Source organism: Crinia signifera, chromosome 8, assembly GCF_055691185.1.
Source record: "Crinia signifera chromosome 8, ASM5569118v1, whole genome shotgun sequence".
In the NCBI taxonomy this organism is placed as follows: domain Eukaryota; kingdom Metazoa; phylum Chordata; class Amphibia; order Anura; family Myobatrachidae; genus Crinia; species Crinia signifera.
The window spans coordinates 177,253,787-177,280,002 of record NC_139224.1 but is presented as its reverse complement, the minus strand read 5'-3'; the positions used below and the strand labels follow the sequence as shown (position 1 = coordinate 177,280,002).

Below are 26,216 nucleotides of genomic sequence, written 5' to 3'. Positions count from 1 at the left end.
TGCTATACACCAGAAGCACCTGTACACTAGGGATTGCTTTCCCTGCTATACACCAGAAGCACCTGTACACTAGGGATTGCTTTCCCTGCTATACACCAGACACACCTGCTGCACCTGTACACTAGGGATTGCTGTCCCTGCTATACACCAGAAGCACATCTGCAGCTTGTACCCCTGCTACTATCCTTCATGGTTTTACACTTCCCTCGTCCAGGACCAGCTGGATGCAACCAAACGAGAAAATGCTGCTCTGCAGGAGAAGGAGCGCCAGCACCAGTGCAAGCACAACAACCTGCTCCAACTGCTGAAGAATGAGAAAGAAGAGGTTGGTGCAGTGTGGCCCTACAAACTGAAGAACCCCGTTACCTAGTTGGGTTAGAATTGATTTGCCAGAGTAGGGACGGTATAGTTCTCATAGGTGGTGATAGTGGTCTTCAGCCCCCCTAATATTCCACCCTAGAAGTGACCAGATCCGGGGTCCAGCCATTATGTCAGGTCATATAAACTGCTTGTGTGATCGGGAGCCATTTATTAGGTGACCAGGAACCTGTAGTCCTATTCTGTGTTCTCCTGTATCCTGTACTAATGACAGCAGCGCACGTCCCTTCTACATAACCGGGAACCTATAGTCCTGTTCTGTGTTCTCCTGTATCCTGTACGAATGACTGCAGCTCACGTCCCTTCTACATAACCAGGAACCTATAGTCCTGTCCTGTGTTCTCCTGTATCCTGTACTGATGACAGCAGCGCACGTCCCTTCTACATAACCAGGAACCTATAGTCCTATTCTGTGTTCTCCTGTATCCTGTACTAATGACAGCAGCGCAGGTCCCTTCTACATAACCGGGAACCTATAGTCCTGTCCTGTGTTCTCCTGTATCCTGTACTAATGACAGCAGCGCATGTCCCTTCTACATAACCAGGAACCTATAGTCCTATTCTGTGTTCTCCTGTATCCTGTACTTATGACAGCAGCGCAGGTCCCTTCTACATAACCAGGAACCTATAGTCCTATTCTGTGTTCTCCTGTATCCTGTACTGATGACAGCAGCTCACGTCCCTTCTACATAACCGGCAACCTATAGTCCTATTCTGTGTTTTCCTGTATCCTGTACTAATGACAGCAGCACACGTACCTTCTACATAACCGGGAACCTATAGTCCTATTCTGTGTTCTCCTGTATCCTGTACTAATGACAGCAGCGCACGTCCCTTCTACATAACCGGGAACCTATAGTCCTATTCTGTGTTCTCCTGTATCCTGTACTAATGACAGCAGCGCACGTCCCTTCTACATAACCAGGAACCTATAGTCCTATTCTGTGTTCTCCTGTACTAATGACAGCTGCGCACGTCCCTTCTACATAACCAGGAACCTATAGTCCTATTCTGTGTTCTCCTGTATCCTGTACTAATGACAGCAGCGCACGTCCCTTCTACATAACCAGGAACCTATAGTCCTATTCTGTGTTCTCCTGTACTAATGACAGCTGCGCACGTCCCTTCTACATAACCGGGAACCTATAGTCCTATTCTATACTGGTTACTATTACATCCGTTGTGTACAATGACAGCAGTGACTAATGCGTGTAGTATATTTTGTTGCGTTATTACAGCCATTTATTAATGTCACGTCTTCCTGTATTTACATCTGGTTAGTGCGGTGTACCTGGCTGCTGTAGGGTAGGTGGTTACCTAGCGCAGTGTACCTGGCTGCTGTAGGGTAGGTGGTTACTTAGTGCAGTGTACCTGGCTGCTGTAGGGTAGGTGGTTACTTAGCGCGGTGTACCTGGCTGCTGTAGGGTAGGTGGTTACTTAGCGCGGTGTACCTGGCTGCTGTAAGGTAGGTGGTTACTTAGCGCGGTGTACCTGGCTGCTGTAGGGTAGGTGGTTACCTAGCGCAGTGTACCTGGCTGCTGTAGGGTAGGTGGTTACTTAGTGCAGTGTACCTGGCTGCTGTAGGGTAGGTGGTTACTTAGCGCGGTGTGCCTGGCTGCTGTAGGGTAGGTGGTTACTTAGCGCTGTGTACCTGGCTGCTGTAGGGTAGGTGGTTACTTAGTGCAGTGTACCTGGCTGCTGTAGGGTAGGTGGTTACTTAGCGCGGTGTGCCTGGCTGCTGTAGGGTAGGTGGTTACTTAGCGCGGTGTGCCTGGCTGCTGTAGGGTAGGTGGTTACTTAGTGCAGTGTACCTGGCTGCTGTAGGGTAGGTGGTTACTTAGCGCGGTGTGCCTGGCTGCTGTAGGGAAGGTGGTTACTTAGCGCGGTGTGCCTGGCTGCTGTAGGGTAGGTGGTTACTTAGCGCGGTGTACCTGGCTGCTGTAGGGTAGGTGGTTACCAAGCGTGTGATCGGCTGTCTGTCTCTTCCGTTGTACTTGTAGGTTCAGAAGCTGCAGAATATAATCGCCAGTCGCTCCACGCAGCATAACCATAACATGAAGCGGAAGGAGCGGGAGTACAACAAGCTGAAGGAGAGGCTCTACCAGCTGGTGATGGACAAGCGCGACAAGAAGATCTGTAAGTGCCAGGAGTGGGCACCGTGGTCCGGGGATGGGTGGTCTGTGGCTTATACAGGGTCTATTCTGTACATGCATAGCATAGAAACCATCAGAGATGTATGTCCACCATTATGCGTAGATCTGAATCGGGCCCACCATCCAGAATGTTCAGCGATTTGTGGTCACTTCTCACACACTGCGTGGCTAGAGTAACGTGGCACTTCTGTGGCTGGATAGTGAGTGGCTCTTGGTCTGGGACGTTTCTATAAGACTACCTATAATGTGTCATTATTTGGCAGCCATCGATGTGCTCAATTACGTCGGCCGAGCAGACGGCAAGCGGATGGCCTGGAGGACTAGCAAGACCGACGCCAAGTAAGTCTGATAATTGTCAGGGGTTCCCAATCTCGGCACCCTATAGCATCAGGATTTTTTACGGCACCCCTAGGCCCCCAATTAGATTGTGTTTCTATATGACCCTGAGGTTCAGTTATGTGATAACGGGCAGGATTGGCTTCTGTTTGCACACATTGTATGATTGGCAGCCACCAGCACTGGTTTTGTCCATAAATGTGAATTGGTCCAGGACCACCAACCTGGGGCCCCCCTGCTACTCTCCTGAGGCACCCCAGGGAGCCGTGGCACACAGTTTGGGAACCACTGGAATAGGCTGTTTATGAAAGCTGGTGTGCACAGAAATGTCCGTGTAACGCCGTGTGCTCCAGATCCCGCTCCGTGTAACGCCGTGTGCTCCAGATCCCGCTCCGTGTAACGCCGTGTGCTCCAGATCCCGCTCCGTGTAACGCCGTGTGCTCCAGATCCCGCTCCGTGTAACGCTGCGTGCTCCAGATCCCGCTCCGTGTAACGCCGCGTGCTCCAGATCCCGCTCCGTGTAACGCCGCGTGCTCCAGTCCTCCTACATGTAACACCATGTGCTCCAGTCCCCGCTACGTGTAACGCCATGTGCTCCAGTTCTTGTACATGTCCCCGCTACGTGTAACGCCGCGTGCTCCAGTTCTTGTACATGTCCCCGCTCTGTGTAACGCCGCGTGCTCCAGATCCCACTCTGTGTAACGCCGCGTGCTCCAGTCCTCCTATGTGTCCCCACTACGTGTAACGCCGCGTGCTCCAGTCCTCCTACGTGTCCCCACTACGTGTAACGCTGCGTGCTCCAGTCCTCCTACGTGTAACACCATGTGCTCCAGTCCCCGCTACGTGTAACGCCATGTGCTCCAGTCCCCGCTACGTGTAACGCCATGTGCTCCAGTTCTTGTACATGTCCCCGCTACGTGTAACGCCATGTGCTCCAGTTCTTGTACATGTCCCCATCACGTGTAACGCCGCGTGCTCCAGTCCTCCTACGTGTAACACCATGTGCTCCAGTCCCCGCTACGTGTAACGCCATGTGCTCCAGTCCCCGCTACGTGTAACGCCATGTGCTCCAGTTCTTGTACATGTCCCCGCTACGTGTAACGCCATGTGCTCCAGTTCTTGTACATGTCCCCATCACGTGTAACGCCGCGTGCTCCAGTCCTCCTATGTGTAACGCCGCGTGCGCTCTTGTCACTTGCAGGAGTGAGGAGGAGATGTACAAGGTGCTGCTGAGTGACTATGAGCAGCGACAGAAGCAGCTGATGTTGGAGAACGCGGAGCTGAAGAAAGTTCTGCAACAAATGAAGAAAGAGATGATCTCTGTCCTGAGCCGGCAGAAGCCAAAGATGAAAGACAAAGCGATGATATTATTGGACCGGTAAGTGTCAGCCTTGGTGTCTCATACGGCGTCATCTGACTATAGATCGCAGTTTACCGCGTGTCAGATAGAATGGGTGCGTAGCGTATTAATCCAGCCCTGTGTGTGGGGGATGGGCCCTGTGTGTGGGTGCTAAGACCCCCGGGAGTGTTAGTTATGTGTGTACATTCCACCATCGAATGATGTGGGTATCCCCGATCGCAACCATGTGGGGATACCTGCGTGCGAGGGGGGTGGACATTTCTGAAGGCGTGATTTAAAAGCGGCGCAGCGCTGTGAACTTCGCAACGCTGCTAGTCAACCTGAATCACCCCCACAGACAGGCCTGGATCTGCTCCGTTGCCCACACGTGGTGAGGGTTAGTATGTAACCCGTTGTACTGTACTCAGAGGATCTTGTGCCCAGTTTGTGCAGTGCAGGTTTTCTGCCAGCCCCATATAACTCATTCTGGTTGTGTTGTGTGTTGGGCTATTTCTGATCTGACCTTGGTCTGACCTTCTGTCAGGTCCTGTCCGACATTGAGGAGGATGCGGCAGACTCCAGTAAAGAGAACCTGCTGGAGCTGTCCTGCGAGGCAGCCAGAGAACAGCTGGTTCATAGCATCCGGCAGCAATGGCGCATGCTGCGGAGCCACGTGGAGAAGCTGGACAACCAAGGTGCGTCTGGGTGCGTGCGTCTATTGGTTGCTCATGGATATTGGCATTTTATAACGTTGGCGAATGTGTCCTTTCAGCATCTCAGGGCCGCGTGGCATCTCCGGATCGCAAAGCATTAATCCCCAAGGAGGATCATGAAAAGGAACTCGAGAAACTGAAGGATGAGATTCTCCAATGCAAAGAAACCATAAGGAATCAGCAGCGGCTCTTCCAGGTAGTCTGAAATCTGTGTCACTCTGCTGCCCCCTGTGGGGCTTGCTGATTATTGCCTACAGCCATTGGGCCTAATTCAGGTCTGATCGCAAAGATGCTTTTTTTTGGCTAAAGGACGTAGCCAGCATGCAGGTGGGGCAGATGTAACATGTGCAGAGTGAGTTAGATTTGGGTGGTGTGTGTTCAAACTGAAATCTAAATCGCAGTGTAAAAATAAAGCAGCCAGTATTTACCCTGCACAGAAACAAAATACCCAGATGTAACACTCTGCACATGTTACATCTGCCCCACCTGCAGTGCAGCATGGTTTTGTCCATTTGCGATCAGGTCTTCCTTCAGCCCATTGGCTGAGCAGGACATGACCTTGTTTACATTACTGTAATGGATTCCTCCCACCGGGCTGACACAGAGTTTGTGCTTCTGTAAATCTGTGCACGTGAACAATCGCTGGGTTCTGTAAGATCTAGGTCTCTGTACATAGGGGCCAATTCAGGCTGAACTGCTGGGCTGCCAATCTGCAGCCGGAGTGATTATCTGTACGCATGTACAGGGCTTGCCATCGCCTGCCGGTCACATATTTGACACCCTGTGGCATTAGGGGCGGTAGCCATGCATTGTTGAGTGCCCCAGAGAAAGGCAGGAGTACCCCAGCTGACGCCAGCAGCCGCCTCCTCACCACGGCCATCACATCGCTGCGTAAGTCTGGACTTACGATCCGTGCACAGGGGGCAGACGGAGGGACTGTGGCGGAGCTCCAGAGATTCGCAGCCCAGCAATCCAGTCTAAATCCAGCCCATAGTCCTCTTATGAAAGATTATTTTAGTTGCAATATTTAAAAACTAAAGCAACATGAGCGTAACGTACGCGCCATCCTGCAGGACTGACGTCTGTCTGACACTTCCATTTGTACTAAGCCAGTCTGCCTGAGATGTCGCCCTGCTGCCAACATAGCCGTGTGTAGTGTGACGGGGGGGCAGTGTTTGGTAACGGTGTGTAGTGTGACGGGGAGGGGGCAGTGCTTGGTAACAGTGTAGTGTGACGGGGGGCAGTGCTTGGTAACTGTGTAGTGTGACGGGGGGGGGGCAGTGCTTGGTAACGGTGTGCAATGTGACGGTGGGGGGCAGTGCTTGGTAACGGTGTGTAGTGTGACGGTGGGGGGGCAGTGCTTGGTAACGGTGTGTAGTGTGACGGTGGGGGGGCAGTGCTTGGTAACGGTGTGTAGTGTGACGGTGGGGGGGCAGTGCTTGGTAACGGTGTGTAGTGTGACGGTGGGGGGGGGGGGCAGTGCTTGGTAACGGTGTGTAGTGTGACGGTGGGGGGGGGGCAGTGCTTGGTAACGGTGTGTAGTGTGACGGTGGGGGGGGGCAGTGCTTGGTAACGGTGTGTAGTGTGACGGTGGGGGGGGGGGCAGTGCTTGGTAACGGTGTGTAGTGTGACGGGGGGGGGGGGGGGCAGTGCTTGGTAACGGTCTGTTATGAAGGTAATGACCAGCTGGTGCAGGATCTGTGACCGGCCATATACCAGGCAGGTGATTGTTCTAAGCCTCCTGCGTCTATTTCAGTCCATCCAATTCCTGTATTCTGTATGTTAGTGTATAGTGTGGAGCCTCATCCTATGTTAGCCAGGTTCAGTTATTGGAGCCTGCTGTCATTTTGTCTTACTACAGTTTTTGTTTAATAATGTACCTGCTGGTATAATTTCTATAATATATTCCATTGTGTTCCGGCCTCTCTGTAATTAATGCTGCTATTCTTTCAGTAAATATATTGTGTTGTGTATGATCCCAGTTACCCGATATCACATATATAATATCCCCCCAGTTCGTGCTACCGGCTGGATTGGGGTCTTAGTTATCTGTGTAACTGTGGTATTGGCTGTATGCAGCAGCAGATCGTTGTATCAGGCGATGAGGACACCTCCGCCTTACTACAGGACTGCTACCTCCTAGAAGACAAGGAGCGGCTGCAGGAAGAATGGACGTTATTCACTGACCAGAAGAAAAACTTTGAGAAAGAGAGAAGAAGTTTCACAGAAGCCGCAATCCGTCTCGGACACGAGGTAACTCATCCCACATTCTAAAAGCAATGATGTTACATGGCCACCAGGTGGCGCCCAGTCACCACAGGTTCCCAAACAACATCCTTAAGGCACCCTAATGGTCCAGGGTTTCAGTCTCCATGCTTGCCCACCAGTGACTCGAAGTACCTTGTCAATTTAATTTAACCATCTGTGCTGCGCCAGGGCTATATGGCTGGACGATGCCTTGAGGACCGTGGCTGGAAACCTCTGACCTAGAGTGTCTCCTCTATCTGTCCCAGCTTATACCATAATAAAGAGCACGGAAATCTTCTTCTTTGTCTCCAGAGAAAGATGTTTGAGGAAGACCGAGCGCTGTGGCTGAAGCACCAGTTCCTGAATATGTCCCTGTTCTCCGACCGTAAGAGCGCAGAATGCTGCCAATCTCAAAGTGAGTGTATAATGTAGTGCTGCTTCCCTGCGGCGTTCTGTATGTACGTAGAGATTTGGTATAGAACTTTCTGGCTGTGCTGGTCCTTTAGTAGGACTATGGTGACCTCTGCTGGCTCCGCAGGGGCGGTTCCCTGTGCCAGCAGAATCTCACCAGTGACTGGAGTAATAAATCCCCAATGAGAATGTTCCCCGTCAGCTGATGGCGGCTGCTGGGGTCCTGAGAAATCTCTGTTCTAACCGCAATGCTCTGATCTCCATTGTGCATGTACCGGATACAGCCATTTATGCCCCTGTACTCCTACCTTCCAGGCCCTGAGCAAGAACCTCGCCAGACTCCTCACAACGTACTGCGCGGTTCCTCTCCTGCCGGAGGGACTAGAAGCGCTGGGAAATCACTGCCCGCTACTCCGGCCAGCAAGCACCCCCTTCTCCGACACAGGTATTGTGGAAGTAGTCCTGTTCCGTTGGGATACGACCTTAGTCTGGTTACACCAATATGATGTCTGCTTGTTACAGTTTACACCTCGTATGTATATTTCTCATCACCCCAAATACATGGGCCAGTGACCCAACCATAGCAGATGCAGGAGTTATCAGTTCTACATATAACAAACGCAGCAGCATTAGTTCTGTATGCAGGCACCATACCACCTGTCCTCCGTATGTAGGGCATATGGGTTTAATACGATGATTGGTGGTTGTATTTCTTCTATCTGTGAATCTAATGAGTGCCCAAACCCAGAATGAGTTCTGTTAGGCCCGACGTATCCTTTTATCATCTGTTTCATACTAAAAAGGTTCCAGAGCCACTGTCGTGACTATACGATACACCCATGCTTACGCACAGGTGAGCAGTTTGGTTCTAGCATCTGTGCACAAGCAGCGATATGACCAGTAAATGTAGGCGGCTGTATCTAATCTGTCATTATTAGTAATGGCTGGATTCTCTTCCACTGGCCTCGGCGGTGTGGCTCCCGCAGGAGAACCTGGGCTCTATACTGTACCCCTATACCGGTTACTACCCAGAATGCCTCACTTCCCCTTTCACACTGCAAACATCGTTTACACGCCGTCATGTTAAATCCACGTCTCACATTATACAGAGGACGACCTGGGTTTAACCCTTATAACCCAGGTCGTATTGCCGGGTTGCTCGAGCCGGTTTATAAGGTTCGGCGCTTTCACACCGCATCTCGACCCGGGTTATTTTGGTGATGTACAAGGGGGAGACCTGTCACATAAGTGGGGGAGTTGCTCAAAGCCTCTAATCCGCTTCCATCTGGTCACTGGCTTTGCTAGATAAATGAAAGCTTGTGGCAGATTGGTTGCTATGGGTAACTTCGGAGTCCACTTACATACCTTCTACACTGGGTCACAGGTTCTGTGGCTAGTTTAATAGTCTGCATTTCATCTGGATTTAATCAGCCACAGGACCTGCGTAATCTTATACCAGGCATGTCCAAAGTCAGGCCCGGGGGCCAATTGCAGCCCGTGCTGTCATTTCAAGTGGCCCGCAGCCTCCAGCTGGAAGCGGGCAGAGCATCAGATGTGGGAAGCACAGAACAGGACACTAAAGGTGGGGAACCGGTGAGCATGCCTTTACCTTGCTGTCTGCTGCAGTGAGGAGGTGCCGGCCGCCACAGTCAGATGTTTGGCGTCCTACCCCTGCTGCTGCAATCATATATCACTCTACTCCACAATCAGTGACAGCAGTGTTTGGGGAGGGGGGCAGCAAGGGGGGCGCTTGCTCCCGTAACATGCAGAGCGGAGGAGGGCAGCAGCGGGAGCCCAAGCGTCTCCTGTCCTTGCAGTGCCTGCTTTGCCTCTCCCTCCTCTGGCTCACACAAGGGGCTGGGAAACGGAGAGAAGGGAGGGGGCAGAGTGGGGGACATACAGTGAAGGAGGGTCAGGCTGGGGGAAATACAGTGAATGGAGGCAGTGATGGCCATTCAGAGAAGGGGGAGCAGGGGCTTGCTGGGGGACATACAGTGAAGGAGGGTCAGGCTTGGGGACATACAATGAATGGAGACACTGATGGACATTAAGAGAAGGGGGCAGGCTGTGGGACAGAGTAAATGGGTGCAGAGTGGGGAACATACAGTAAATGAGGGACATACAGTGAAGGAGGGGCAGGCTGGGTGACAGAGTGAATGGGGGCAGAGTGGGGGACCATTCTGATGTGATTAATAATTCAAAGAATGTCAGGCTGAATGGCCGGCCCTCCACATTTTCACCTCACCAAATTTGGCCCTCGTTGAAAAAAGTTTGGACACCCCTGTCTTATACTGTCTCATCATAGGTTACACTTATTATACCGTCCCACCATAGATTACGCTTATTATACCGTCCCACCATAGATTACATTTATTATACCGTCCCATCACAGATTACATTTATTATACCGTCCCACCATAGATTACGCTTATTATACCGTCCCACCATAGATTACATTTATTATACCGTCCCATCACAGATTAGATTTATTATACCGTCCCACCATAGATTACATTTATTATACCGTCCCATCACAGATTAGATTTATTATACCGTCCCACCATAGATTAGATTTATTATACCGTCCCATCACAGATTACGCTTATTATACCGTCCCATCATAGATTACACTTATTATACCGTCCTATCACAGATTACGCTTATTATACCGTCCCACATAGATTACACTTATTATACCGTCCCATCACAGATTACGCTTATTATACCGTCCCATCATAGATTACACTTATTATACCGTCCCATCACAGATTACGCTTATTATACCGTCCCATCCTAGATTACGCTTATTATACCGTCCCACCCTAGATTACGCTTATTATACCGTCCCATCCTAGATTACGCTTATTATACCGTCCCATCCTAGATTACGCTTATTATACCGTCCCATCCTAGATTACGCTTATTATACCGTCCCATCCTAGATTACGCTTATTATACCGTCCCATCCTAGATTACGCTTATTATACCGTCCCATCCTAGATTACGCTTATTATACCGTCCCATCCTAGATTACGCTTATTATACCGTCCCATCCTAGATTACGCTTATTATACCGTCCCATCCTAGATTACGCTTATTATACCGTCCCATCCTAGATTACGCCTTATTATACCGTCCCATCCTAGATTACGCTTATTATACAGCCCCATCATTGATTACGCTTATTATACCGCCCCATCATAGATTACGCTTATTATACCGTCCCACCATAGATTACATTTATTATAATTAGTGTAATCTATGGTGGGACAGTATAATAAGTGTGATCTATGATTGCACCAGGAACAGGTTTGCGTAGGATGGTGCGAACTTAGTTCCCATGGCTGTTCCCTGGCGTTGTACAAAGAAGTCATCATCGTACCAAAAGTAATTGTGTGTGTGTGTGTGTGTGTGTGTGTGTGTGTGAGGATGAATTTTATTGCATCGATTATGAAATTGATGTGGGTGGGGCTCATATTTGAATGTTCCTCCGGTCTCTTTCTAACATTTATGCATCCATTGTCATGTCTAATGCATGTGTAGAGGGCCTTAATGTCACATGTTGCCAAAAGACTGTCGTCTTCCCAGTCTATTTTTTCAATAGATCTAGTGTTTGGGTTGTGTCCTTGATATATCCTTTTTGCTTTAATACTATCGGTTGTAGAACATGAACTATATAGCCGGATAGGCTAGATTAAAGTAATCTATACCGGCTATAATGGGACGTCCTGGAGGTTGGTCTGCTTTTTTATGTATTTTGGGGAGGTGGTAGTATACTGGTGTGATTGGATTTTTTGATTGTAGGAATTTTCATGTTACCTCAGTAACGTAGTAACCGGTGACGTGAGATGCTGTCATGTTACCTCAGTAACGTAGTAACCGGTGACGTGAGATGCTGTCATGTTACCTCAGTAACGTAGTAACCGGTGACGTGAGATGCTGCCAGGGCCGGATTATAATGGAGGCACAAGGGGTCAGTGCCCCTGGGTCCCCCTCTAGCTAGGGGCCCCCTGTGGTTGGCATGTATTTTTAAAAAAAATATATATATATATATATATATATTTTTTAGCTAAAGGTTTTGTGCATGGGAGTGGGGTAGTGCTGAAGCTTCACCTATCTGTCAATGTGACAATGATTAATGGTGCTGAGCATCGGAAGCCAAGGCACACTGATTGCATGAGTGTGCTGTGCATTACTGGGAGTTGACTAAGAGTCATGACACTTTGCACCAGAGGGCAGAGGCTGAGAGGTTTGTACTGAGCTCTGATTGGTGGAGCTCATTACATGCTTCTCAGGCCCATGGAGAACAGCAGCAGCAGCTTAGTCATGGGAGGGTTTTTAATCAGAGGCAGCACTAGAACTGTGAGGTCTCCTACAGAGTAAGGTGCAGAGGGACAAACGCAGGCTTTTCATGTGGTGTGTGTGTGTGTGTGTGTGTGTGTGTTGTGTGTGTGTGTGTGTGTGTGTGTGTGTGTGTGTATGGATAGATAGAGATATATATAGAGATATATAGATATAGAGAGAGAGAGAGAGAGAGAGATCTAGAAGAGGCGGCACTCAAATGGGATTTTTCAAAAGTGTATTGTGGCAAAAGAAAGGACCAACGTTTCGGGGTCTTAATCACCCCTTTGTCAAGGTGCAACGAAACGTTGGTCCTTTCTTTTGCCACAATACACTTTTGAAAAATCCCATTTGAGTGCCGCCTCTACCTACCTGTCCTGGAAGGCACCGGGGTATTCGGACCCAGCTGCGGGAGTGCCAGGCCTTCTCCATTTTCTATATCTATATATATATATATATCTCAATCCAATAGGTCCGGCACTGCCCTCCAAGGTGATATGTGTAGCCTTGCCCGGGTGCTCGTCCAGTTGCTTAGGGTTACCCCTATATATCCCCTGCAGTTACTGTACCCATTGACCAAGTTTATTCTGCCTTTACTCTGTGTTTTGACAGTGTAATATTCTCCCATGCAGTTTGCGGCCAGTAATGACAAGTGCAAGGGGGCCCCCCTGTCTAAAGTACCCCGGGCCCCCCGAAGGCTTAATCTGGCACTGGATGCTGCCATGTTACCTCAATAACATAGTAACCTCTGACGTGAGATGCTGTCATGTTACCTCAGTACCGTAGTAACCTCTGACGTGAGATGCTGTCATGTTACCTCAGTAACGTAGTAACCTCTGACGTGAGATGCTGTCATGTTACCTCAGTAACGTAGTAACCGGTGACGTGAGATGCTGTCATGTTACCGTAGTAACCGCTGACGTGAGATGCTGTCATGTTACCGCAGCATCTCACGTCAGAGGTTACTACGGTACGGTCATGTTACCTCAGTAACGTAGTAACCGGTGACGTGAGATGCTGTCATGTTACCGCAGTACCGTAGTAACCTCCGACGTGAGATGCTGTCATGTTACCGCAGTACCGTAGTAACCTCTGACGTGAGATGCTGTCATGTTACCGCAGCATCTCACGTCAGAGGTTACTACGGTACGGTCATGTTACCTCAGTAACGTAGTAACCGGTGACGTGAGATGCTGTCATGTTACCGCAGTACCGTAGTAACCTCCGACGTGAGATGCTGTCATGTTACCTCAGTACCGTAATAACCTCTGACGTGAGATGCTGTCATGTTACCGCAGCATCTCACGTCAGAGGTTACTACGGTACGGTCATGTTACCTCAGTAACGTAGTAACCTCTGACGTGAGATGCTGTCATGTTACCGCAGTACCGTAGTAACCTTTGACGTGAGATGCTGTCATGTTACCGCAGTACCGTAGTAACCTTTGACGTGAGATGCTGTCATGTTACCGTAGTAACCTCCGACGTGAGATTCTGTCATGTTACCTCAGTACCGTAGTAACCTCTGACGTGAGATGCTGTCATGTTACCGCAGTACCGTAGTAACCTCCGACGTGAGATGCTGTCATGTTACCTCAGTACCGTAGTAACCTCTGACGTGAGATGCTGTCATGTTACCGCAGCATCTCACGTCAGAGGTTACTACGGTACGGTCATGTTACCTCAGTAACGTAGTAACCTCTGACGTGAGATGCTGTCATGTTACCGCAGTACCGTAGTAACCTCTGACGTGAGATGCTGTCATGTTACCGCAGTACCGTAGTAACCTCTGACGTGAGATGCTGTCATGTTACCGCAGTACCGTAGTAACCTCTGACGTGAGATGCTGTCATGTTACCGCAGTACCGTAGTAACCTCTGACGTGAGATGCTGTCATGTTACCGCAGTACCGTAGTAACCTCTGACGTGAGATGCTGTCATGTTACCTCAGTACCGTAATAACCTCTGACGTGAGATGCTGTCATGTTACCGCAGCATCTCACGTCAGAGGTTACTACGGTACGGTCATGTTACCTCAGTAACGTAGTAACCTCTGACGTGAGATGCTGTCATGTTACCGCAGTACCGTAGTAACCTCTGACGTGAGATGCTGTCATGTTACCGCAGTACCGTAGTAACCTTTGACGTGAGATTCTGTCATGTTACCTCAGTACCGTAGTAACCTCTGACGTGAGATGCTGTCATGTTACCGCAGTACCGTAGTAACCTCTGACGTGAGATGCTGTCATGTTACCTCAGTACCGTAGTAACCTCCGACGTGAGATTCTGTCATGTTACCGTAGTAACCTCCGACGTGAGATTCTGTCATGTTACCGTAGTAACCTCTGACGTGAGATGCTGTCATGTTACCTCTGTACGTAGTAGCCGAGAAATCGGCCCAAGTTGGATGTGTTGACCTCCTCGGGTCCGATGCGGGGTCCCATGCACATTGAACCTGAGCTGAAGGTTGGACCTGCTGCCCGCCCGACCTCTATCTCTGCTCCCCTCCCAGCGGTGGGGGATGTTGCATGCGCTACATAGCAGTAGTGTATGACACCGTATCACTGAGGCAGCAAACTGTGTGACAACCAACACTTGTGTCATTCTCACTACGTTTGCCCATGACTGTAGCAGTTATTACTCCTGATGTGCACCACAGGTGGTAATAGAACTATATTCTCTGCTCTCTCTTTAGCTCGGCAAGAACGGACTCTCCCAGCAGCAACCAGTGACTGAGATGTGGGGCCGGGGGCTGGTACATCCGGAGTACACGCACCGGCCAGTGGCCTTGTTTACAGCCTGTTCTGTGTCTAAATTATACCCTGTCCCTTGTGGCCCTCTCCCTGCTACTGATGTCACCGCCCGGCTGACCTGACGTGAGCGATGCCTCCGTCCTGCACACTGGTGCAATGGACTTGTGCTGAATTGGCTGCCGCTTGTCTGCAGTAGCTCTGGGATGGGTCCTGCGCATGTTTGCGCTGTTGTACAGCGTTTCATTGTGCGTGGATGATTGTGTTGTTGCGGGTTTACCTCAGGGAATAATGATTTTTAGGGAAATATCATGGCCTTAAATCTGAGAACACATGCTATGCCTGCTGTGTATATGCGTACATACACCTGAGCATTAATGGGGTACATGTGCCTGCTGGTGGGCCCAGCCCTGCTAATGTCAGGATAGGTCTCCTCTAGAGCTATGTTTGTCCAAAGTCTTAGATGAATTTCTGTCCCCTTTACGTTACACCTGTTACCAGATCATGGTGCAAGCAGCCATTTTGATGACTTAACCAATATTCAACCCTGTGATTGACTTTGAAAAATGGTTGCCTGATAATGGTGATCTCGCGAAGGCATGCCACAAAATGGCATCTAGTGACCTCCCTAAGGCAATATAACAAATGGGTATGTGGAACTAGTGCCTGGGATGAAGACTACAACAAAATGGTTGCCTGGAACTAGTGACCTGATTGAGACATGCCACAAAATGTTGTTTTTTTTGTTTTTTTTCCAATTTGCCAGCCCTGAAACAGATCTGTGCACTTGACAGATAAAATCCTTTCTAATTGATGTATTTTGTTTGGCCTCAGCAAAGCTGGAGACCAGTGTGGAGGTGTACAAGCTGCTGAGAGGCCATTTGTGCTAAAGTTTTGCATACTGCCTAAGACCACAGTATGACTGCCTGGTAATGGTATCCTCACTGAGGTATGCTACAAAATGGCTGCCTGGTACTGGTGGCCTCACTGAGCTATGCCACAACATGGTGGACTCAACGGTGAGGCACATGAGATGGAAGCTAAGCTCAGGCAATGACTCTGGGTTGTTTTTGAAGCAAAATTTCTCTTAATTCATTTTTATACACTTTATAATGTATGGTAGATGTATAAATGTTTCCTTCTAGGAATTGTTGTTTATCCCCTTAAACATTGCACGGATCTGCCTGTAATCTGAGGGGTGTCCTAATTATTTACAGCAGACCTGGTGCTCAGATATCCACTAACAGCAGACACTAGAGCGACATCAACCTCTAACACTGGGGCGGAGATTACTGTCAGTCTCCTCCCTCTCACGCATCATGGCGCCAAGGACAGCGCTGTAAAGTGACCGGCAGATGTTGGGGGATGGCGGCTGCTGGAGATGCTTTTACCGAGCTTCATCATGAATCTAGCAACCTCTAGGCAGCCTTCCTGTCTGACCGAGATCACGGAATGTAATTACGATGTTTGGTTCCCACATAAAATGTTCAGGGAAGATGAATTCAATCTGGCATCACCCATAACGTGAGTCCCAATGATATTCCCTTACAGATCTGTGTTACTGATCAGCACTTCAGAGAGCATAGACTGTAGCAGGGACAATAATTCATTGTGTCCCATAGAGAGATTGGGTTAGTGCCCAGGACTGCCAGTGTATCTGCCCGTCCGCCCACCACCTCTGGACCCTGTAACAGCCCGTGTAGTGCCACCCTGCCATGGAGTACCAATGTCTGCAGCTCTGCCCTCTAGACTTCAGTAATATAATGTCCTCATACAATACCCAGCTCTTCCCCTGTAGGCGCTGGTCGCAGTCCTGCTGCTGCGGCACTTACCTTGTGTTCTGTTACTTATTATTCTGTTAGATTTATAAATAAACTCGTTTTTGTTTTTATGTCGTCTACTGTCCTCCATTTATATTGAGCACGAGTGTATACGGAGTGATGTGACACCTGTATGCTGCGTGTGACTGAGGCTGTATACGGAGCAGATTGCGCTGAGTGATGTGATACGTGACACCTGTATACCGTGTGTGACTGAGGCTGTATACAGAGCAGACTGCGCTGAGTGATGTGATGTGACACCTGTATACCGCGTGTGACTGAGGCTGTATACGGAGCAGACTGCGCTGAGTGATGTGATGTGATATGTGACACCTGTATACTGCGTGTGACTGAGGCTGTATACGGAGCAGACTGCACTGAGTGATGTGATGTGACACCTGTATACTGTGTGTGACTGAGGCTGTATACGGCGCAGACTGCACTGAGTGATGTGACACCTATATACTGCGTGTGACTTAGGCTGTATACGGAGCAGACTGTGCTGAGTGATGTGACATGTGACACCTGTATACTGCGTGTGACTGAGGCTGTATACGGAGCAGACTGCGCTGAGTGATGTGACACCTGTATATACCGGGTGTGACTGAGGCTGTATACGGAGCAGACTGCGCTGAGTGATGTGATATGTGACACCTGTATACCGCGTGTGACTGAGGCTGTATACGGCGCAGACTGCACTGAGTGATGTGATATGTGACACCAGTATACCGCATGTGACTGAGGCTGTATACGGAGCAGACTGCGCTGAGTGATGTGACACCTGTATATACCGGGTGTGACTGAGGCTGTATACGGAGCAGACTGCGCTGAGTGATGTGATATGTGACACCTGTATATACCGGGTGTGACTGAGGCTGTATACGGAGCAGACTGCGCTGAGTGATGTGATATGTGACACCTGTATACTGCGTGTGACTGAGGCTGTATACGGAGCAGACTGCGCTGAGTGATGTGATATGTGACACCTGTATACTGCGTGTGACTGAGGCTGTATACGGAGCAGACTGTGCTGAGTGATGTGATATGTGACACCTGTATACTGTGTGTGACTGAGGCTGTATACGGAGCAGGCTGTGCTGAGTGATGGGATATGTGACACCTGTATACTGTGTGACTGAGGCTGTATACGGAGCAGACTGCGCTGAGTGATGTGATGTGACACCTGTATACTGTGTGAGACTGAGGCTGTATACGGAGCTGAGTGATGTGACACCTGTATACCGCGTGTGACTGAGGCTGTATACGGAGCAGACTGCGCTGAGTGATGTGACACCTGTATACTGCATGTGACTGAGGCTGTATACGGAGCAGACTGCACTGAGTGATGTGACACCTGTATACTGCATGTGACTGAGGCTGTGTATGGAGCAGACTGCGCTGAGTGATGTGATATGTGACACCTGTATACCGTGTGTATACGGAGCAGACTGTGCTGAGTGATGTGATATGTGACACCTGTATACCGCGTGTGACTGAGGCTGTATACGGAGCAGACTGCGCTGAGTGATGTGACACCTATATACTGCGTGTGACTGAGGCTGTATACGGAGCAGACTGTGCTGAGTGATGTGACATGTGACACCTGTATACTGCGTGTGACTGAGGCTGTATACGGAGCAGACTGCGCTGAGTGATGTGACACCTATATACTGCGTGTGACTGAGGCTGTATACGGAGCAGACTGGGCTGAGTGATGTGACACCTGTATACTGCATGTGACTGAGGCTGTATACGGAGCAGACTGTGCTGAGTGATGTGATGTGACACCTGTATACTGCGTGTGACTGAGGCTGTATACGGAGCAGACTACGCTGAGTGATGTGATATGTGACACTTGTATACTGTGTGTGAATGAGGCTGTATACGGAGCAGACTGCACTGAGTGATGTGATATGTGACACCTGTATACTGCGTGTGACTGAGGCTGTATACGGAGCAGACTGCGCTGAGTGATGTGATATGTGACACCTGTATACTGTGTGTGACTGAGGCTGTATACGGAGCTGAGTGATGTGACACCTGTATACCGCGTGTGACTGAGGCTGTATACGGAGCAGACTGCGCTGAGTGATGTGACACCTGTATACTGCGTGTGACTGAGGCTGTATACGGAGCAGACTGCACTGAGTGATGTGACACCTGTATACTGCGTGTGACTGAGGCTGTGTATGGAGCAGACTGCGCTGAGTGATGTGATATGTGACACCTGTATACCGTGTGTATACGGAGCAGACTGTGCTGAGTGATGTGACACCTGTATACCGCGTGTGACTGAGGCTGTATACGGAGCAGACTGCGCTGAGTGATGTGACACCTATATACTGCGTGTGACTGAGGCTGTATACGGAGCAGACTGTGCTGAGTGATGTGACATGTGACACCTGTATACTGCGTGTGACTGAGGCTGTATACGGAGCAGACTGCGCTGAGTGATGTGACACCTATATACTGCGTGTGACTGAGGCTGTATACGGAGCAGACTGGGCTGAGTGATGTGATATGTGACCCCTGTATACTGCGTGTGACTGAGGCTGTATACGGAGCAGACTGCACTGAGTGATGTGACACCTGTATACTGCGTGTGACTGAGGCTGTATACGGAGCAGACTGTGCTGAGTGATGTGATATGTGACACCTGTATACTGCGTGTGACTGAGGCTGTATACGGAGCTGAGTGATGTGATATGTGACACCTGTATACCGCGTGTGACTGAGGCTGTATACGGAGCAGACTGTGCTGAGTGATGTGATGTGTGACACCTGTATACTGCGTGTGACTGAGGCTGTATACGGAGCAGACTGCGCTGACTGATGGTATGTGACACCTGTATACTGTGTGTGACTGAGGCTGTATACGGAGCAGACTGCGCTGAGTGATGTGATGTGACACCTGTATACTGCGTGTGACTGAGGCTGTATACGGAGCAGGCTGCGCTGAGTGATGTGATATGTGACACCTGTATACTGTGTGTGACTGAGGCTGTATACGGAGCAGACTGCGCTGAGTGATGGGATGTGTGACACCTGTATACTGTGTGTGACTGAGGCTGTATACGGAGCAGAGTGATGGGATGTGACACCTGTATACTGTGTGTGACTGAGGCTGTATACGGAGCAGAGTGATGGGATGTGACACCTGTATACTGCGTGTGACTGAGGCTGTATACGGAGCAGACTGCGCTGAGTGATGGGATATGTGACACCTGTATACCGCGTGTGACTGATGCTGTATACGGAGCAGGCTGTGCTGAGTGATGTGATATGTGACACCTGTATGCTGTGTGTGACTGAGGCTGTATACGGAGCAGACTGCGCTGAGTGATGTGATATGTGACACCTGTATACTGCGTGTGACTGAGGCTGTATACGGAGCAGACTGTGCTGAGTGATGTGATATGTGACACCTGTATGCTGTGTGACTGAGGCTGTATACGGAGCAGACTGCGCTGAGTGATGTGATATGTGACACCTGTATACTGTGTGTGACTGAGGCTGTATACGGAGCAGACTGCGCTGAGTGATGGGATGTGTGACACCTGTATACTGCGTGTGACTGAGGCTGTATACGGAGCAGAGTGATGGGATGTGACACCTGTATACTGTGTGTGACTGAGGCTGTATACGGAGCAGACTGCACTGAGTAATGTGATATGTGACACCTGTATACTGCGTGTGACTGAGGCTGTATACGGAGCAGACTGCGCTGAGTGATGTGATATGTGACACCTGTATACTGCGTGTGACTGAGGCTGTATACGGAGCAGACTGCGCTGAGTGATGTGACACCTGTATACTGCGTGTGACTGAGGCTGTATACGGAGCAGACTGCGCTGAGTGATGTGACACCTGTATACTGCGTGTGACTGAGGCTGTATACAGAGCAGAGTGATGGGATGTGACACCTGTATACTGCGTGTGACTGAGGCTGTATACAGAGCAGAGTGATGTGATATGTGACACCTGTATACTGCGTGTGACTGAGGCTGTATACGGAGCAGACTGCGCTGAGTGATGTGATATGTGACACCTGTATACTGCGTGTGACTGAGGCTGTATACGGAGCAGACTGTGCTGAGTGATGGGATATGTGACACCTGTATACTGCGTGTGACTGAGGCTGTATACGGAGCAGACTGCGCTGAGTGATGGGATATGTGACACCTGTATACTGCGTGTGACTGAGGCTGTATACGGAGCAGACTGCGCTGAGTGATGTGATATGTGACACCTGTATACTGCGCGTGTGACTGAGGCTGTATACGGAGCAGACTGCGCTGAGTGATGTGATATGTGACACCTGTATACTGTGTGTGACTGAGGCTGTATACGGAGCAGAGTGATGGGATGTGACACCTGTATACTGCGTGTGACTGAGGCTGTATACGGAGCAGACTGCGCTGAGTGATGTGACACCTGTATACTGCGTGTGACTGAGGCTGTATACGGAGCAGACTGCGCTGAGTGATGTGATATGTGACACCTGTATACTGCGTGTGACTGAGGCTGTATACGGAGCAGACTGCGCTGAGTGATGTGATATGTGACACCTGTATACTGCGTGTGACTGAGGCTGTATACGGAGCAGACTGTGCTGAGTGATGTGACACCTGTATACTGCGTGTGACTGAGGCTGTATACAGAGCAGACTGTGCTGAATGATGTGATATGTGACACCTGTATACTGTGTGTGACTGAGGCTGTATACGGAGCAGACTGCACTGAGTAATGTGATATGTGACACCTGTATACTGCGTGTGACTGAGGCTGTATACGGAGCAGACTGCGCTGAGTGATGTGACACCTGTATACTGCGTGTGACTGAGGCTGTATACGGAGCAGACTGCGCTGAGTGATGTGATATGTGACACCTGTATACCGCGTGTGACTGAGGCTGTATACGGAGCAGACTGTGCTGAGTGATGTGACACCTGTATACTGTGTGTGACTGAGGCTGTATACGGAGCAGAGTGATGGGATGTGACACCTGTATACTGCGTGTGACTGAGGCTGTATACGGAGCAGACTGCACTGAGTGATGGGATATGTGACACCTGTATACTGCGTATGACTGAGGCTGTATACGTAGCAGTCTGCGCTGAGTGATGTGATATGTGACACCTGTATACTGCGTGTGACTGAGGCTGTATACGGAGCAGACTGCGCTGAGTGATGTGATATGTGACACCTGTATACTGCGTGTGACTGAGGCTGTATACGGAGCAGGCTGCGCTGAGTGATGTGATATGTGACACCTGTATACTGTGTGTGACTGATGCTGTATACGGAGCAGACTGCGCTGAGTGATGTGACACCTGTATACTGCGTGTGACTGAGGCTGTATACGGAGCAGGCTGCGCTGAGTGATGTGATGTGTGACACCTGTATACTGTGTGTGTGTGACTGAGGCTGTAGACGGAGCAGACTGCGCTGAGTGATGTGACACCTGTATACTGCGTGTGACTGAGGCTGTATACGGAGCAGAGTGATGGGATGTGACACCTGTATACTGTGTGACTGAGGCTGTATACGGAGCAGAGTGATGGGATGTGACACCTGTCTGTTGCACTTGGATTTGTAGCTAATCGCAGGACTTGGAAGCAATGTCCAGGCTTGCACAGGTGTGATTTTTTTTTTTTCTTGGGCAAGGCGGTGTACACCTCATCGCAGGGTTCTGGAAATAAGCAGCCTAGCAATCATGTGTGAATTAAGAGTAACTATTAGGTGCAAGCGGTCTCCCTGAACTTGGCATGCCTGTGTACGTCCTGCCACTCCCAGATAACGGCCATAGTCTTAAGGTGCGTACACACGGGGGCGATTTTGTCCAAAATCGCGGGAAATATGGTCGCTGAGCCACCATATTGCCCGCAATGGGAGTGTGCACCGGCGATATATCGCCGGGTGCGTGCTCCCGTTTTTGCCCCTGTGGTGATCGCTGGTCGCAGGAACATGCTCCTGCGACCAGCTGATTACCACTGCCTGGCTCCCCCAGGCAATTTCTTTTTCATCAGCGACCATCTCTAGTCGCTGATGAACAGGAGAAGCTGAGCAATATATTGCTCAGCCATATATTGCTCAGCAATATATGGCTGAGCAATATATCTCCCCGTGTGTACACAGCATTACACTGTGATATGTGATCCTAGCAGCAGGATGTAGCTCCAGGCAGACACAGGGTCAGGGGGATCCCTGCGGTGTCAGGTGCTGGGGGCCATAAGCATGTGCACTCAGCGCTCTCAGAATGGCGGCAGCTCCAGGCTCCAATGGGGATGTGGCAGGACAGGAGGTATCGCAGCAGGTTTTGGAGTTTCCTGCTACTGTTCCTTCTGGATACATGCCGGCAGTAATGGGTGTTTTGGGGGAATAAGGCACAAATCTTCAATGGTGACTGTAATTCTGTATAAAGTATAAAACATAAAAGAAATAACCGAGAACCACCAGCAGGTGGCGTCTGTGAGTCGTCCGTGGATACCGTGGCTGTAATTGCAGCTTAAACAGAAAATTCCAGTGAAAAGGAGAAAATACTTTTTTCTTCAGCCGAATATTCTTCTCGTAACAAAGGGCCTGATTCAGACCTGATCGTTGGGCTGCGGATCTTTAGAGAACAGCGATCAGATAAACGCCGCCCCACACAAGCGAATTCCCGCCCATGGGCAGCTGCGCACGTGGGGAAAACCTCTGCATGCAGAGTGGTGATTATAAGGGGGTTGTGTTCACCAAAACAGCGCTATTTAGGGATGGTTCCCAATAGATAACAATCACACCAAGGAGTGATCATTTTAAAGGTACATATCTTTCCTGGAAATGTTTCACAGCAGAATTTTCACTCTGAAATGAAAATACCCCTAGTGTGTCCCCCATAAACTGGGGACTGGCATGCGGGGTATAAATCAGAAAGAGACTTACTTTGATCATGTGCTGATCATTTGGATCCCCATTTGGCTTACTGGCAAGAACACCATCCCCATTTCCAGGACTTGCTGAGGACCGATTCCGGAGTTGATGCTTTGCATTTTCCTGGCCAAAGGAACTTTTGGGAGCGTGTGAGCAGTTTTAGCCTTGGGATTTCCACATTTTGCTTTTTTATCGTCTATCTTTGTGAGTGTATCAATTTATTAAAATTCCCACTTGTTGTTAACACTACACAATGATCTCTTTCTGATTTATACCCCGCATGCCAGTCCCCAGTTATGGGGGACACACTAGGGGTATTTTCATTTCAGAGTGAAAATTCTGCTGTGAAACATTTCCAGGAAAGATATGTACCTTTAAAATTATCACTCATTGGTGTGATTGTTATCTATTGGGAACCATCCCTAAATAGCGCTGTTTTGGTGAACACAACCCCCTTGTATTCCATTGTATTATCTTGTGTTTTCGACAAAAAACACCGTTCACCAACTGCTGCATGTTTGGTTTGGTGCGCTATATTTCAAAGCACTTTGTCCAGAGTGGTGATTATGTATGGGGCTGCTATAATGGTGCTGTAAATGTCCCCCGGTAATTCTTTATTCCTGTATGGCTGATATGACTGCTCAGGATGAAGCCAGACCGATGTATTTTTCATCATCTAATCACATGTAAAGATTTCCAGCACCCACGCACGAGATTTTTATCTTTGTCCAGGTACCCTGAGTTACCTGTCATTACCCTGCACTGGCTCCTATTCCCCAACAGGATCTGAAGTCTCATATGTATGGCCCAATTCCGCTGCTCCCTACATCTCCAGCCTCCCCTCCTTACACACTCCCCACCACCCTCTATGATCATCCTCTACCCTGGTGACTACATCTCCAGCCTCATCTCCTTACACACTCCCCACCACCCTCTATGATCATCCTCTACCCTGGTGACTACATCTCCAGCCTCATCTCCTTACACACTCCCCACCACACTCTACGATCATCCTCTACCCTGGTGACTACATCTCCAGCCTCATCTCCTTACACACTCCCCACCACCCTCTATGATCATCCTCTACCCTGGTGACTACATCTCCAGCCTCATCTCCTTACACACTCCCCCCACCCTCTATGATCATCCTCTACCCTGGTGACTACATCTCCAGCCTCATCTCCTTACACACTCCGTACCACCCTCTATAATCATCCTCTACCCTGGTGACTACATCTCCAGCCTCATCTCCTTACACACTCCCCACCACCCTCTATGATCATCCTCTACCCTGCTCCCTACATCTCCAGCCTCATCTCCTTACACACTCCCCACCACCCTCTATGATCATCCTCTACCCTGCTCCCTACATCTCCAGCCTCCCCTCCTTACACTCTCCCCACCATCCTCTATGATCATCCTCTACCCTGGTGACTACATCTCCAGCCTCATCTCCTTACACACTCCCCCCCACCCTCTATGATCATCCTCTACCCTGGTGACTACATCTCCAGCCTCATCTCCTTACACACTCCCCACCACCCTCTATGATCATTCTCTACCCTGCTCCCTACATCTCCAGCCTCCCCTCCTTACACACTCCCCACCACCCTCTATGGTCATCCTCTACCCTGGTGACTACATCTCCAGCCTCATCTCCTTACACACTCCCCCCACCCTCTATGATCATCCTCTACCCTGCTCCCTACATCTCCAGCCTCCCCTCCTTACACACTCCCCACCACCCTCTATGGTCATCCTCTACCCTGCTCCCTACATCTCCAGCCTCATCTCCTTACACACTCCCCACCACCCTCTATGGTCATCCTCTACCCTGCTCCCTACATCTCCAGCCTCATCTCCTTACACACTCCCCACCACCCTCTATGATCATCCTCTACCCTGGTGACTACATCTCCAGCCTCATCTCCTTACACACTCCCCACCACCCTCTATGATCATCCTCTACCCTGGTGACTACATCTCCAGCCTCATCTCCTTACACACTCCGTACCACCCTCTATAATCATCCTCTACCCTGGTGACTACATCTCCAGCCTCATCTCCTTACACACTCCCCACCACCCTCTATGATCATCCTCTACCCTGCTCCCTACATCTCCAGCCTCATCTCCTTACACACTCCCCACCACCCTCTATGATCATCCTCTACCCTGCTCCCTACATCTCCAGCCTCCCCTCCTTACACTCTCCCCACCATCCTCTATGATCATCCTCTACCCTGGTGACTACATCTCCAGCCTCATCTCCTTACACACTCCCCACCACCCTCTAAGATCATCCTCTACCCTGCTCCCTACATCTCCAGCCTCCCCTCCTTACACACTCCCCACCACCCTCTATGATCATCCTCTACCCTGCTCCCTACATCTCCAGCCTCATCTCCTTACACACTCCCCACCACCCTCTATGATCATCCTCTACCCTGGTGACTACATCTCCAGCCTCATCTCCTTACAAACTCCCCACCACCCTCTATGATCATCCTCTACCCTGGTGACTACATCTCCAGCCTCATCTCCTTACACACTCCCCACCACCCTCCTATGATCATTCTCTACCCTGCTCCCTACAGCTCCAGCCTCCCCTCCTTACACACTCCCCCCCACCCTCTATGATCATCCTCTACCCTGGTGACTACATCTCCAGCCTCATCTCCTTACACACTCCCCACCACCCTCTATGATCATTCTCTACCCTGCTCCCTACAGCTCCAGCCTCCCCTCCTTACACACTCCCCACCACCCTCTATGATCATCCTCTACCCTGGTGACTACATCTCCAGCCTCATCTCCT

The 26,216-nt window shown here is 49.9% G+C and overlaps 1 protein-coding gene across 1 annotated transcript in view; it reads left to right on the top strand.

The window, feature by feature from the left end:
* SSX2IP (SSX family member 2 interacting protein) overlaps positions 1 to 16,558 on the top strand; it is a 53,920-nt gene extending 37,362 nt beyond the window's left edge. The window contains 11 exon segments of the mRNA XM_083157876.1: positions 215 to 325; positions 2,379 to 2,514; positions 2,795 to 2,870; positions 4,069 to 4,222; positions 4,225 to 4,245; positions 4,751 to 4,901; positions 4,979 to 5,115; positions 6,999 to 7,172; positions 7,479 to 7,581; positions 7,893 to 8,022; positions 14,613 to 16,558. Of these exon segments, the coding sequence (XP_083014002.1) occupies positions 215 to 325; positions 2,379 to 2,514; positions 2,795 to 2,870; positions 4,069 to 4,222; positions 4,225 to 4,245; positions 4,751 to 4,901; positions 4,979 to 5,115; positions 6,999 to 7,172; positions 7,479 to 7,581; positions 7,893 to 8,022; positions 14,613 to 14,649 (1,230 nt within the window). The 3' untranslated portion in view covers positions 14,650 to 16,558.
* The last annotated feature ends 9,658 nt before the right edge of the window (positions 16,559 to 26,216 follow it).